The following is a 15,906-nucleotide window of genomic DNA, read 5'->3' on the forward strand; positions in this document are numbered from 1 at the left end:
TAAAATTTTAAAAATAATTGTAATTCTTGTTTAACGTACACATAGAAACAGTCACATGCGCATTCTAACTAAACAGCAGTTCTATTTCATATACGCATACGCATGCATCCTTCACGCAGTGACGTACCGTAACGCCTCTGCGCTCTTGTGCGGGACCCCAGACCCCTAGGGGTCCATAAGGCCTCCTACCCAAAGGGTCCTCGATCTAGCACCTTGAACCAAAAAGGCTTTGTTGATACATAATAGCATACTAATATTAATTCATTTTCTTGTTTGTATACTTGGTTAGCATATACATGGGTTTGTAATCGTTTGTAATTTTATTATTTATTATTTAATGCGTTTCTTTGGTATTATTGTACATTTATTTTATAGTTTATACATGACTAACATATGAAATTATATATTGAATGTTATTTTTGAAAAATCTGACTCAAAATTGCGTTGAAAGGAACTAAACTGGGTACTTATATCCTTTTTCTTTTCATGGCCTTGAAAATATATTTTTCTGCATACTAAGTATAAGAATTTTAAATATATGACAGTACTTGTTTGTTATTTATTGTCACTTTAGCTTATTTGCGAGTATTAAATGAATTAAAACATTTTCTGGACTTAAAAAAAGGAAGATTATCAAAATTATGTTTTTCCCTAAACTAGGATTTTTGGTAATAAATACTTTCCAGGTAATTTTTAGAGACAGCTAATTTTTATGCAAAGAATATAAAAATTAAAAAAAAATATATATTACTTTGTGATTTAGTAATATAACATTAGCTAATTTACCAGTATTGAGTGAATTAAATATTTTATAGCCTTGAAATCAAGCAAAATCATGAAATTTATGTGTTCAGCCCTAAAAGCAGGGTTTTGGTAATACATATTTTTCTGGTAGTATTTGGAGAAAATGTAGAAAAACCATTTCTGTTTTTGTGGGGAAAATATTTTTGTGGCGAACAAAAACATGAGCCTTCCGAAAAACTGGTACCAAAAGTAAAGTCTCTTTGACTAATAGTAACCGAAATACAGAGTGTTTGTATTTTTAACCCAAAAATGGATGCTTTTGCAACTTGGTCAAAATACCTCAAATCAATTGGATCCCAGCTTCTACCCAAAAAATGCCGCTTAATTCGTTAGCGGACGATTTTTGAGAAATGGAACCTGTCTACAATACCATAGTAACGTCATTGATATCGGTTCATTAATAGAAAACTAACTTAACCCCAAATGTGTTATTAAGAGTATAATATGCCTAAAATGATTTTTGAATGACCAAAGAACATACAATGCATCCACATTTTTTCAAGTCAGTATCCAAATTTTATTAGTTCATACTCATTGATGCATGTAAATGCCAACTGCCATCAATATTATATTAATGTTTGTTCCACTTTGTACGTAAATCTGTGTTTTGTTAAGAAATGTCGATGACATTTCTGACCTCTAGTAGGTATTGTTCACATTTTAAAGGATTAAAGACAACCATTATGCTGTACGATATGTTGATACCAACATTATACAAATGTATTCACTAACACACAAGTTATTAGCACAAATGTTACCGCCCCCAGCACCCCTAAATTTCTGTTTACTATAAATTACTATGGCCAACCAAATAATATATAATATATCCCTGTGTTTTTCATCTTAACGCTACCTTTCCATATTTCTGTGTAAAATAATAATATGTGCTTACAAGTACAAGCTTTAAAATCAAATTTTGTGGCGGTTCATGGTGAAATTTGCATTTTGTTAAAATATCAATAACCTTTTGACCTGTAATGACGCCAAAAATAGTGGGATTTTTTCAAAAGAACAAAAACAAATTGTTTACATTTAAGAAAATTACAACAATTACCGGGTATGTCTTTTGCCCTAAAAACAGGGTTTTTGGTAAAAAAATATTTTCCTAGTATATTTTGGAGAAACATACCCATTACAGCTAATAGATGTAATCTGAGTAATATGAGACAACGTTCAACTGTTCTGCACATACTAACAGACCTACGGATTTTTACTGATTTTTGTAAAATGTTATCAAAATGGCCTTTTTAAAGTAAAGGTGAATATATTTTTCTGCATATAAGTATAAGAATTTTGAATATATGTATTTGTTTGTGATTTATTGTCACTTTAGCTTATTTGCCAGTATCAAATGAATTAAAACATTTTATGGACTCAAAAATAAGAACATTATGAAAATTATGTTTTCCCCTAAATCAGGGTTTTGGGTAATAAATACTTTGCAGGTAATTTTTGGGGACATTTTTCGATTACAGCTAATAGAAATATACCAAGTAATATGAAACCAAATTCAACTCTCCTGCACACATACTAACAGAGTTACGGAGTTTTCCAGATTTTGTACAAAAACAAAGTGATTATATTCCATGCACTTTTGTTCAATCGAATCTGACATAGTGACCTCCATTGTCGTCAAAACGGAACGCTTTACGCTGCACCAATCTCAAGCATGCAATAGCACACATTATTCAACTTCATTTTGATGTTTGACATCCAACTTCACAGATGACTTGAAGATAGCATTTGTCTAATCAATAAACAAACACAGTTAATCACGTTACTTGAGAAATTTTAATTTCAAAACTGTGAGTAGGCCTACATACAGGGGTGGCGCCAGCGGTGGGGGGAGGAGCTGGCACACTTTATACAAGCGGTTTAGTACAACCATGGAGGAATTAGTTTACAACGAAACTAACTTCTCCATGGTACAACTAGGTATAGGATGGACTTAGGGCCTACCATCTAAGTTTAACGGTGTAGCTTTTTTCAATTTTCTTTTACATCCTAAATATATATAGTTTTCTTCATCTCTCTATGCAATATACTCTTAGTTTTTATCTCCATACCAAACATATATAAAACTGATTTATATTAATATTTATGTATCTATTTTAGTATCTTGTACATATATATAATAAACATTCCCAAAGTGCCAACTTCGTTCATAATTGTCTTTTAATTTTCAAACAACACAAAAATTATACATTCTGAAGTGAATTAACTTAGTGGTGCGAATAAATTACATACCCTTTTTTCCAAAATGTTTCTGCAATTTTACATTGTTCAAACAGATGCAGTTACATTACATATTTCACATGTCTTTTTGCTTAATTTTTAAAGGAACACGTTTCGAATTTCAAGTGTTCTGAGTAAAATTAAGCTCAGTTAGTTTTTTTAGTGGATTTTTGAGACCTTAGTAACATTATCCCACATTCTATCTGTCAATCAAGGTATTCATCTCTCATTTGATTTCAGAACATGGCCAACAAAATCTGCAGTGATCGACAAGTATATTATTGGCGGTTTTTGCTTTTTTCTTATTTAATTACTACCTCGTTATTTTTCCACATTTAATATAATTATGGAAGCCATTCCTTATGAGACGGTTTTGTGTATACAGTGTTCAACTATGTTGTTCATTACTGATGAGTTGTACAAGATGATATCTTTGATTTTGTTTATACCAACTTCGTTCCAGTTCTTGGAAAAAATTTAGTAATAAAAATAATGTCTTTGATGGGATTGGAACATGCGAACTCTCGCTGTCAAAGCGAGCGTCATAATCATTAGACCACAGAGGCTTCATGGTGGAACAGATCCAAATTACCGCCAGATACACTCTATTACACAATAAGTAATGGCTAGAAACAAATAGATATACTGTAATATAAACCAAGATAGAAAGGTACGGTATTAAGTCAGAGGAATTTTATTACACCATTTCTTTGTCCATTTATTTATAGGACAACATCCGTTGAGAGCTATTTATCTTGATTTATATTATATGCAACTATTTGTTTCAAGCCGTACATATTGTGTAATAGAGTATATCTGGCGGTTATTTGAATGTGTTGAAACATTGTCTGATGGTTATGACGCTCGCCTTGACAACGACAGTTCGCAGGGTCGAATCCCGTCTGAGGCATTTTATTACACAAGTTACTCTCAATGTTATCATATTATAAATATTTTTAAGTGTAAGGTAGTATCACATAAAAAATGGAAATAGAAACTTCATCTCATAGGCATAATCGTATCAGGCATAGCCTTTCAACAAAAAATGTTTGTATGTGCTTGAAAAAGTTATGAAGGTCAATTGATTACTTACTCTCAATGTTATCATATTATAAATATTTTTAAGTGTAAGGTATGAAAGCAAGTAATATCACATGCAACAGTTCCCCGTAAAAACGTTTGTTGTCTCTAAAGTAAATTAATTACCATTTGTAAATCTGTTAATGTCACATTTTATACAAATATGCCTAAAACGTGGTCACTGACAGCAATTAAACAAAAACAATCACACTATCTACAATTATATGATTTTTTTTACAAAATTTGCAATCTGTTTATGTAACATCATCTTCAATTTAAGAACTGGAGTACTTATACTCTACGCTCTTCTCTTCATTAGAATCTAATATCAAGTGACAACCTTTTTCATCATAGCGGGACACGCATTTTTTTTTTATCATAGGTAAGTTGAGCAAACAATCATGAATTATTCATTAGAGTGTCTGAAGGCATTACTAGCGCATGCGCAATCTTGCTTCGCTGAACGTATTGTATTTTGCTGCAGTCTTCCGACCGCAACCAAAACAAAGATAAAAGCAAGCTTTACTTGTGATAACTGCTTACATAAGTGTCTTCCTTTATCGATATAACAGACACCGCAGAAACGAAAAACACTTACACTGCATTGCATGATATTATGACGAAAAGTAAATTTTAGAAATACTGTACCTTGTAAAATAATAGGTCAGCACTCTCGACTCATAAAATCAACTAAAATGCTGACCCTACAACAAATTACTGTATGCAATTGTATTTTCAACTAAAAAGGATTATCTAAAAGCCTCATAGGCTATGGAGTTGCACTGGAATAAAAATACATCAGTATCAATTCAAACTTAATAACGAATACAGTATATATTTCGTAACATCACACAGTATATATAACAATATGTGAAAATGTGGTGCCAGGAAGGCCAGACTCAAGACGATGGGAGCACCCAGAAAAGTTACAGAAACTCTCCATGTCTTTGTTCTGTAGTAAGTTACTTAGTCGTTTTTTTTTGTTTTTTTTTAAATTTATTTATTTATTTTTTTTTTTTTTTTGCAATTTAAATTATACATTATTAGGTCTGTAGGCCTCCCTGTGTAGCCATGTGTAGCCGCCCGTGTCGTGTTCCATGCCTGACGATCCTTTATTTTTGTATATGAATAATGACAGACCCCAAAGTTCAGAGTTAAAAAATTCACCCAAAAGTCACAGATGTCCAGCTTATGCCTACCATAAGGATTCTCTAGAGACTCTATGAGGAATTATTTTTACGATTTTGCTTATTAGCTTTTTTCCAAAAGTTAATGTAATGACTAATAATATTTTTTTTTCAAAAATAATACATACAGTTATCATCTAAGTATATTAGTAAGTTTAGATTGCTTCGGCCTAGGGAGAGAGAGCAGGCCAAGCTAGATGTAGTATATAATATATGGCCTAGGCCCAATTTATTTGTCCTGTTTACTGTATTTTAATGTAAGGTTGCTTTATAATTTATTACAGCATAAACCACGGAGGTATTACCACCCCACACACAGTGAATCCGACCGACAATCCAACCTTCGCTCACCGCGACGTGACTCAAAAGCTACAGCGAGCAAAGCCCAGCGAAACGAGATTGCGCATGCGCTAGTAAAGCCTCCAGCCACTCTAAATGAATAATTCATTGCAATTTGGCTCAACTTATTACGATAAAAAAAAACTGGACTCTCCAGAGCCGCAGATAGTTCCTTTTCAAAATGTTTGTTGTCTTTAAAGTAAATTACTATTATGTAAATCTGTTAATGTCACATTTTATACAAATATGCACAAAGAACGGTCACTTTAAACAAAAACAATCACACTATTACTTAATTATATTATATACTTTATATGTTTGCGATTTGTTTGTGTGACATCATCTTTGATTTAAGAACTAGCTAGAGTACCTATACTGCATGCTCTTCTCATCATTAGAATCCGACATCACGAAGTGGCAACCTTTGTCGTCATAACGGAACGTTCTGCACTGCGGCGCCCTCAAGCATGCAGTAGCACATCTTGTGCAACTTCCCTTTAAAGTTCGACAGAGTCTATCCAATTTCGCAGATGACTTGTACATAGCAGTGTGAATGTCTAAGAAACAAACACAATAATTCACGTTAGAAATGAAATTCTAATATTTTTATTTCTATAGATTTTTCTTTTACCCATTGTCAAAGAAAGAAAACAACATAAAACAAGAGGAAGGGAGCTTAGAATTGCGAAAAAGATGAGATTTAAGTACGGATTTAAAAATGGCTAACGATGAAGATGACCGTATGCAATTTAATAATTCGTTCCACAACTTTGGTGTAGCAACAAAGAAGGATCTATCACCATTGGCTTTTAACCGACCAGAAGGACAATGAAAAATGGTAGAACTGGATGATGTGGACTACATGTAGTTGTGCAATTTGTAAAGATCATCAATGTACTGTGGAGATGAACAATAAAGAGACTAATACATGTATAGAGGTGTACGTTGCCTTGACGACTGACGTAGCATTTGCATTCAGAAAGCGTCTAACTTTATAGACTAGATGTAACGAAAATGATAGGTATTGATAGTCAACGATCTCTCCAACATTACGAACTTCTGATGATGGAGTCAGAAAAGGGCAGCCAAGAACACCACACTTAAAGGCAACCAATTTAACACACGCCTAGAGGACATGTATGCTCGAAACTAAAGAATGTATACCTAAAACGCCTATCTCTGAAAGTCGGTCATTAAAGATAGAATGATTAATAGTACCAAAAGTAGCTGAAAGATCTTGAACATTATTATTTGTGTGTGATAACTGGTAGCAATTTGTATATTCATTCATTTATTCGGACAAAATCATCATACAAATCACGGAAACTTTATAAAATTGATAAAAAATTACAAACAGATGTCGCAAAAAATTGCATGAAATTGAGAACAATTAGAACAAGTGTGCTTTGAATAAAAGTGTAAAAAACATTGTAATAAAAAGCTTTGAAATTAACTATAGTGGTTTTGCAGGTTTTAAAAATTGTAGAAACATCAAAAAATGACTTTAAAGTAAAAAATTACATAAAATCAACAATGGAAAAGCCGTGTTGTTAAACATTGGAAAAATGGTTTAAAAAAAAAACAACAACAACAACAATAAACAGTCAGAAATAAAACCGGGAAAATTAATTTGGAATTATCAAAGGATTAAATTTAGTTTCATTTTCGTCCTCAGTAAAAATAGTTCTCACTGAAATAAATATGTCATCATACTTTCAGTTCACTCTCTAATTCCGAGCTTTTTCTATTTTGAGACATTTTCCACCGATATAGTTTAAGACTATATATAAGTTAAAGTATCTCATTCGACACCCAGCGGGCTGAAAATAATTCACAGAAGAGGGCGTATCTTGGATCTGTGACTAGTTTTGGTCACGTGTGATGTTTAGAGCCATATCAAAATCGTGGCGTCAAGCATGTTAAAAGAATGGAAGGAACTCAAGTTCATTCTGCCGGACGCTTGATCACCACAGTGCCTTTGGTGAAGTGGTTGACGTTCGCCATGTATGCCAAAGGTCCCGGGCTGGGGTTTGAGGTTTTGGGAGATTCATGTGGAACATTTTTAGAACCCATTTTAATTTCTCGAAGATGATTGTTAGGTGTACATTTTGGCATTTTAGAGCCAGTTATTATCTTCGATTTTTTTTAAATTCAATATTCTTGATATTTATAAATTTCATGAATTATATCTTTTTTTTAAAATTATTTCTGACATTTATCACAACAGATAACCTCATTCTATAGAATCTGCTTCCCGGACTATGGGTCGCGACCCAAATACGGGTCGCCAAACCTTTGCGTTGGGTTAACGAGCAAATTTGCAACAAACAGGACGAATATGCCACGAAAATGAGATTGGCCATAAGGTAGAACACCACACTTAAAGGCAACCAATTTAACACACGCCTAGAGGACATGTATGCTCGAAACTAAAGAATGTATACCTAAAACGCCTATCTCTGAAAGTCGGTCATTAAAGATAGAATGGTTAATAGTACCAAAAGTAGCTGAAAGATCTTGAACATTATTATTTGTGTGTGATAACTGGTAGCAATTTGTATATTCATTCATTTATTCAGACAAAATCATCATACAAATCACGGAAACTTTATAAAATTGATAAAAAATTACAAACAGATGTCGCAAAAAATTGCATGAAATTGAGAACAATTAGAACAAGTGTGCTTTGAATAAAAGTGTAAAAAACATTGTAATAAAAAGCTTTGAAATTAACTATAGTGGTTTTGCAGGTTTTAAAAATTGTAGAAACATCAAAAAATGACTTTAAAGTAAAAAATTACATAAAATCAACAATGGAAAAGCCGTGTTGTTAAACATTGGAAAAATGGTTTTTAAAAAAACAACAACAACAACAATAAACAGTCAGAAATAAAACCGGGAAAATTAATTTTGAATTATCAAAGGATTAAATTTAGTTTCATTTTCGTCCTCAGTAAAAATAGCTCTCACTGAAATAAATATGTCATCATACTTTCAGTTCACTCTCTAATTCCGAGCTTTTTCTATTTTGAGACATTTTCCACCGATATAGTTTAAGACTATATATAAGTTAAAGTATCTCATTCGACACCCAGCGGGCTGAAAATAATTCACAGAAGAGGGCGTATCTTGGATCTGTGACTAGTTTTGGTCACGTGTGATGTTTAGAGCCATATCAAAATCGTGGCGTCAAGCATGTTAAAAGAATGGAAGGAACTCAAGTTCATTCTGCCGGACGCTTGATCACCACAGTGCCTTTGGTGAAGTGGTTGACGTTCGCCATGTATGCCAAAGGTCCTGCTTCGTTTTAATTTATAGTATTCATTGCATTATTTCACTTGCTGTTTCTTGGTTTTTCCCATGCCTTTGAATTATATATTGTAGCAATAAAGTGTAATTTAAATTAACTCAGAAATATTGTTGACTTACGTGTGGTATAGACAGAGTTTTTCCAAGTACCACCACATATTTCTTGTGGATTGCCGACACAAGCCACATTACATTCAACTTCGAGTTGTTGACCCAACCTAGAATAAGTCTCATCACCACAAAAACATTCATTTCCATTCTGCAAACCGGTGTACTGATAGCGTAGTTCGTAACAACGGTGTAAACAAAAACTTACTGTCATACCGTTAAACGCGTACCTATTCCACATCATTCTATTGCTGGAATCTTTGAAACAGCCTTTGTAGACACCACCACCTACCAGGTACAATTTTAAAGAAAATAATTTTAAATTATCGAATTTATTTTCGTCCTGACTAAGTACGTCTTTCTTACAATAGCTCTCAATTTTAATAATAATAATAATTTAATAAATTATAATTCTTGTTCTACTTTTAAAAAAATTTTAATTTAAAATTTCATATTTAAGTAATCATCCGTTTTTGTTTTATATTTTTATATCTATTTTTATATAATGTACCTGACTAATTTGAATTTCCTGGTTTTATTTATGAATGTATTTAATTGTTTTGACAACTTTTGTAATATCCAATCTATTATAGTGTGATTGCAATAAAGTTGAACTTGAATTTGAAAAAAAAAATTAGTTGAATAAATATGTCATAAAACTATCAGTTCACCTTCTAATTGCGAGACCCCTCTACTTCGAAACCAGTATTTCCACCAATAAGTTTAACACTAATCCTACCCGAGAGCCCTCTAATTCCAGATCGAGTTTTACGTGACAAAATGACCTCAGAAAGACCACGAAATAAGTAAACTAAACTAGATACAATATTCCAATAGAAGAAGCCCGATACCGCGCATTCTAGCTGATTTTAGTGCTCTTTGATTATTATTTGAGGGGATTGTCAAATGCTCAAGGCTTCTTCAATTTTAGGATCATTGGATGGGATTCTTTTCAAGAATATTTTTGCAAATTATAGAAGAGTAAATAATTTTTAATTGCTACTATAAAACCATATAAGGCTACTTAACCATAAAATTGGGAATTCTGTTTATCATTTAAAAACTCTCAGAACATTAAAGAAAAATTGTTTTATGATTAAAATAATCCGACGACGCACAAAATAAGGTGATATAAATTGAGTTCAGACAAGATATTTATTTCATAATGTCAAAGAAAAAAAGTTACATTTACATTGAAAAGATACATAGAATCTTTATGAGACCTTTAGGTATCAGTCACATTTTATGATGCTTCATTCATTAGATTTTGTTTAATCCTGCTAACAAGCAGAGAGAGTGAGACAGACAGACAGCGATGAATCCATATCCTCTTTTGCGGAGGTAGGTAATACGGCAATCAATGTCGTAAATCCTATGCCCTCTCGTGTGGCTATGCCCTCTCGTGTGGCGGTCCGCAGGGCCCCCCGCCCCATACCCATAGGGTCCTCGATCTAGCACCTTGACTCAAAAGGGCTTTGGTGATACATCGACCAGTGACGGATTAACGGGGGCCTCAGCCACCCTCTTATGTTTAAATTTGTCAGTATTTTTTTTAAATAAAGAAAATTATAAGCCTATTCAAATACTATGAGTGCTAATTCCGGCAATCTAGCGGTCCAACATTCATAAAAGTTCTTACCTCAGCCCTAACATAGTATAAACTCCTCCAAAACCCTGCATCCGCCACTAATATATTAATAAGTAAAATCACACAATGGAACCACAAAAGGGCCAGTCTCATTAAGACACAGTCCACCACTCCCGCCCTTCCCCAGCGTTGCGCCACTGAGGTAGGCACCTACTAATATAAATTAGAGTAAAGATTATTAAAAAATAAATAAACTCAAACTTACGGTCTGCCAAACTTTGTTTTCCAAACAACAGGCCTACAATGTAAAGGCAACTTATGGCATCTGAAGAAGAGAGGTGGAAAACAATTCATAATAAAACCAATAACAACAAATCGTATGTCTACACCTAATGTGCAAATCAATTTATAACATGATGTGACATAAGGTACATGAGAAAATAACAATGAACAAGACATTAATTACAATATGCGAAGAAAAATGTGAATCAACATCAATAATTCCTTATTGATTTGAAGCGAATGATGCCGATGATGATTTTGATTATGAAAAATCATACTACACGACAAAAAAACAATAAAAAAGGCAATAGGCATAATAGGGATGATGATGATAATAATTATTGTAATGATAATAATAAAATAAATACTGTATAACTGTGATGGTCTGCAGGCCCGTATCCAGTGTGTTTTATGGTTCGGGAGAACCCCCTTTTCTTGCAAACCCACCTTTTTTTTCTGGCGACCCCCCCCCCCCACCACAAATTTCTTGAACAAAACAAGTCCTCCAACCGAAATAATGCACTGCAGACTCACCAAGTCACCCAGATCAACGTTTTCAAACATATCTGCTTTTATAGCATTTAGACCGGGATTTAGACAAACCAGTTAAAATCAAAACTTTCTTTATTAGAACATACATCATAAGAATCATACTTTACCCTTACATTAAATAGCTGAAACCTCCCGGGGTTTACACCTCATGGACCCATGTAATAGGAACAACCCCGACCCAATACCCCTCCAACCCCCACCCCCTCGGGCTAAGGCCAATTTCTCCCTCTTTTTACTATTAAAATGTTGTGTTGGCAGGTATGTTTTCGTCTTATCTCTTCAGATATTGTAAGTGTGAGGCCAAGTTTACGTTGACAGCAAAATAGTAGGCCTACAGCAAGTCACATCATCCCAAGATTTAGAAGAAAGGGAAACACGTTTTTCAGAATTTATTCAATCCATTTTGACTTCTTAATGATATTTTTAAGCAACTATAATGTTTACTGGGGTGGATGTAGGGGGACGGGAGTGCAGAGGTGCGATCGCACCCCCCCCCCCACTTTTTTCTATGAAGAAAAGTAATTGCTGCGAAGCAGCAAATTCATATTCTTGACAGCAATTTGACCTCTGAAAGGTCATTGTTTGTCAAAAAATAAATGCCTAAGACGACTGAAAAGCGGAGTTTCCTTCTTTCGTTCTGCCGGGTAAAATCAATTACTTTAGGCGACGTTTGTAGACTAACCTACTCGTACCAACGTCCTCATGTCGCGCTAGCCTTCCTACTCTAGGCCTAGACTAGCTAGGATGGTATAGGCCTAGTCTTGAAGGGACGAAGGTCCCAATGAAAAACAACGTCGCTCTTTGATAGTTAATATTGTCTATTTAACATCACAATAATTCATTATTAGACCTATAGTTGTTTTTTGAATTGTACTCCGCAAATCTCGGCCGATACCTCGCACAACTCGCTAACGTCTCTATCTATTGTCGTGACGTCATGGCTCGCTGGCTCACACTTGTGATATGTCTCGCACTTGTGATCAAATAACACGCTGGCTCGCACTTTGGCAACACTCTTTGGCAGTCAACTCGCCCCTAGAAAACCCGCCCTTTGAAACTTGCCCCATAAAAAAATGTACACTTCCTAGACCATGCAGTCTTCAAAATAAAAATTGTAACCTTTGGTAATCAACTACATTTTCCATATACATAGAAATTTTTGAAATTTTATTTAAAAAAAACCTAAACCATAATTCACCACACTATAGACACTTTTTGACAAAAATGAAAAATTACGACTTTGTTACCCAATGAGAAGTGTTCTAATATAGACAATGGGTCGTGTCTCATATTATTTGTTATATTTTTATTATTCATTATTTTCACTTGACTCGCATAAATAATTTTGTTCGAAGAACATTTATATGCAGTTGTACTTCGCAGCACTTCACTTGCAATTTGCAATTTCTAGTTGTATTATATTGTTGATATGAATTATGGTAAAATTGTTAAGGTATGAAAGTGCAATTTCCTGGCACCCAGAGCTCGATATTTTCAAAATTTTCGCGCCTCAGCCCCAACCATGTTGGGGCTGACGTGAAGTGGACTCTTTACTGACCCATGGGCGCAGATTACTGGGGAAGTGAGACACGTTGCCCCCCCCCCCCACATTATATCTTGAAGGAGTCTTTACGGGGAAAGGTTTGGTCCCCGTTACTTTTCGGGAATCAAGATGATATGCCTAAAAATCTCTTTAGTTGCCGAAAATCGCCGATAAAAAAAATCATGTTAATTTGTTGGCGCTTCATTTTGACTATAATATAATGATATAGTGATGTGATAAATTTTATTATCATAAATGTCATTTCCGGCCATCTACAGGTACTAATTCTTCAAATTTTTGCACGCACCCCTATCGCCAAACTCTATCCGTCCCAGTTAGTACGTCCCCAAATACTAACCATTAATAAAATTAAAATAAAAAAAAAGGTCGTGTGGGAATCAAACCCATGACCTCCAGGTTATCTAGCCAGATAAAAACCACTACAAATGCTATTAAGATATGAGTTTGCCTCAGGAAATATCGTAAAAGTGATTATTTGCCCTACCTGTCGTGTTCCAGGTTATCTAGCCGTTGTTTTACTAACTCGACTGAACGGAGGGAGGAAGCACCGTGACCCCTAAGCCATAAATGCGATGAACGTTTGTACTACACCTACTACCAGTCAGTCGCCTCCGGCGGAAATGGGAGGGATGGTGGGTGCCAGGGGCCATTGGCCAACCCAGTTTTTCTACTGGGGGCGTGGCCCCCCAGTTTTGTGGATGTTCCCAGCACCATTGACAAACATTATACGAACGCTGCAATGTTATTATTACAAGTTCCTCTTTTGATTTGAGCAACCAAGGTTGATTGACGTCTGTATATCGCGTCTGTAGAGTTTCCTTGAAATCCACCCTCAGGCATGAAGAAAAAATCACCTGCCTTCGTGAATTCTGTATTTAGGCATATGGGGGAGGGGGAGGTAGGCACTCTTAATGGAGCGATGCTCTAGTTCTCTTTATGCTAATCACGATGATGAATAGTAAGTGTAACTGATTGGCTTACAGTAAACCTTCAAAATAGCGGAATATAATCACATTTAAACTCAATCTAATTTAACGAAAACAATAAGATAATTAATTAGGTCATTTTTTAAAATAAAGTTCTCTGAAGGTTAACTACATAATTTACAGTACACTGTAGTTAATTTGTTATAGGTTGTAAAAATTTTACTGCGTAAAAAAATATTTCGAATAGGCGATGTCAGTGTTATATTGAACAGTGGCAGATTCAAGGGGGAACTCAGTCAGCACGGGCCCCCAACCTCATAATTTTTTAAAAAATTATTTTAAAAAATGGAGAAAACAGAAAAAATTGTATTCAACTTTTAATCGGAGTGTCCCATTTCCGGCCATCTGGAGGTACCATAATCATAATGTTTTTTTACCTCAGCCCAAACAGTTTTGGGAATGAGGTGGGTGAACAATCTATTTGTGCAAAATCCTCCCTAGGTTCCCTCTATTTTGACTTTCTGGATCCGCCACAGTTGGAGTATCATTTCCGGGCTACATAGAAGGCTAATTTTTATCCATCGGGGGAAAAGTGAAGTTTTCGTCGGGGAACCTATATCAAGCATAAACCTCATGATAAATAATTCATTAAGATCGTGGCTCGAATCAATCTCGACTTCGACTTTGTTCGGAAATCTGTGGCGCATTCAAGTGCGGGGTGGGGGGGATCGGGGCTAAATTGTTCAATTATTTTTTAAATGGAGATATAAGGAAAATTATATTCAAATGTTAAGTTTCAGAGTGTAATTTCCGGCCATCTAGAAGTGCCATAATCACAAATTTTCTTACCTCTGCCCCAACCATGGTGGGGCTGAGGTAGTAAAATCTTCTATATATGAATGTACCCTCCCTGTGCCCTTCTATTTCGAATTCCTGGATCCGTCACTGGAAATTGCAACAAATATGAAGTCATACTATAGTAGATTATATAAAAATAACTTACAAAACTTTATAAAATATTCATGTCTTCCCTACCCGGGCCCTTGGCGGCCCCCAGGGCGCCCCAGCCTGTATGCTCGCTTCGCTCGCATATTGGACCTTATGACCACTTTCAAAAACATTCCGTCGCCGTTGGTTGTAGTTAAACTAACGCTGTAAAAACCAAAAAAAAGCTTAAGTTTTGAATAAATTCGATGAAGTGGCGTACTTACGTTTTAACACAGTTCGGAGCATCGTGACGATCGCCTTTGAGAACTGGTCTAGGTGGGAACATATGAACTTACATCAACTGATAAAGAATGCTTTCAATTATTTATCGATGAAGGATATGATTAACAATTACATAGTACGTGACCCTACATTTGTTGTCGATTCAGTTATCTGTATCAGTTTTAACAATCATACAAAACGTTAATATAATCTAAAAATGTTAAATGCAATACACGTGTTTCATATTAAATCGTGTTTCAAAGTTATTGTCATTGAAAATTCACTAAAATTACAAATCAATTTACTTACGTATGCATTCTGTACCGTGGTTTTGATTCATATTTTTTTCCCTTCATTACAACCTTTTTCATTTGTCATTATTATATGTTTCATTTTGGTTTAGAAGATTTATTTTAATTTCTTATTATCACTTTTAATAAATTAAGATTGTTCTTCTATATTTTATATGTTTTTAGTTAATTACTGTATCTATAATTGTATGGATGCATCACCGTACCGAATTTTTTTATATCACTTTTAATAAATGAAGATTGCATTGTTCTTCCATATTTTGTATTTTTTTAGTTAATTACTGTGTCTACATATTGTAGGATGCGTCATCGTACCGATTTTTTTAAAAAGTTTAGGTACAGTTTGATCTTGGACATTTTGTTTCTGTTGTACCATAGAGAATGTGACATGGTGTGAACTGACCCCTCCTCA

The 15,906-nt window shown here is 34.5% G+C and overlaps 1 protein-coding gene across 1 annotated transcript; it reads right to left on the reverse strand.

Moving 5' to 3' along the window:
• Nucleotides 1–2,425: 2,425 nt before the first annotated feature.
• LOC117108411 (WSC domain-containing protein 1-like) lies at nucleotides 2,426–15,231 on the reverse strand. Its single transcript, XM_033250428.1, has 5 exons — nucleotides 15,186–15,231; nucleotides 10,916–10,975; nucleotides 9,075–9,350; nucleotides 6,016–6,202; nucleotides 2,426–2,551 (listed from the first exon to the last, which is right to left on the reverse strand). Exons 1-5 carry the CDS (start codon nucleotides 15,205–15,207, stop codon nucleotides 2,524–2,526), a joined length of 573 nt encoding a protein of 190 aa, XP_033106319.1. The 5' UTR covers nucleotides 15,208–15,231; the 3' UTR covers nucleotides 2,426–2,523.
• Between the last annotated feature and the right edge of the window lie 675 nt (nucleotides 15,232–15,906).

This window comes from Anneissia japonica, unplaced genomic scaffold (genome assembly GCF_011630105.1).
Source record: "Anneissia japonica isolate Jap-2015-1 unplaced genomic scaffold, ASM1163010v1 scaffold26_len2425191_cov177, whole genome shotgun sequence".
Taxonomy (NCBI): Eukaryota; Metazoa; Echinodermata; class Crinoidea; order Comatulida; family Comatulidae; genus Anneissia; species Anneissia japonica.

Excerpts from the sequence above, each read along its gene's own strand:
- LOC117108411 (XM_033250428.1), bottom strand. The coding sequence starts at position 15,207 with ATGCTCCGAACTGTGTTAAAAC. Across the intron at positions 9,351-10,915 it reads AAAACAAAGTTTGGCAGACC|GTGGTGGTGTCTACAAAGGC; the intron begins GTAAGTTTGAGT and ends TGTACCTGGTAG. Across the intron at positions 6,203-9,074 it reads AAACTCTGTCTATACCACAC|ACATTCACACTGCTATGTAC; the intron begins GTAAGTCAACAA and ends TTTGTTTCTTAG.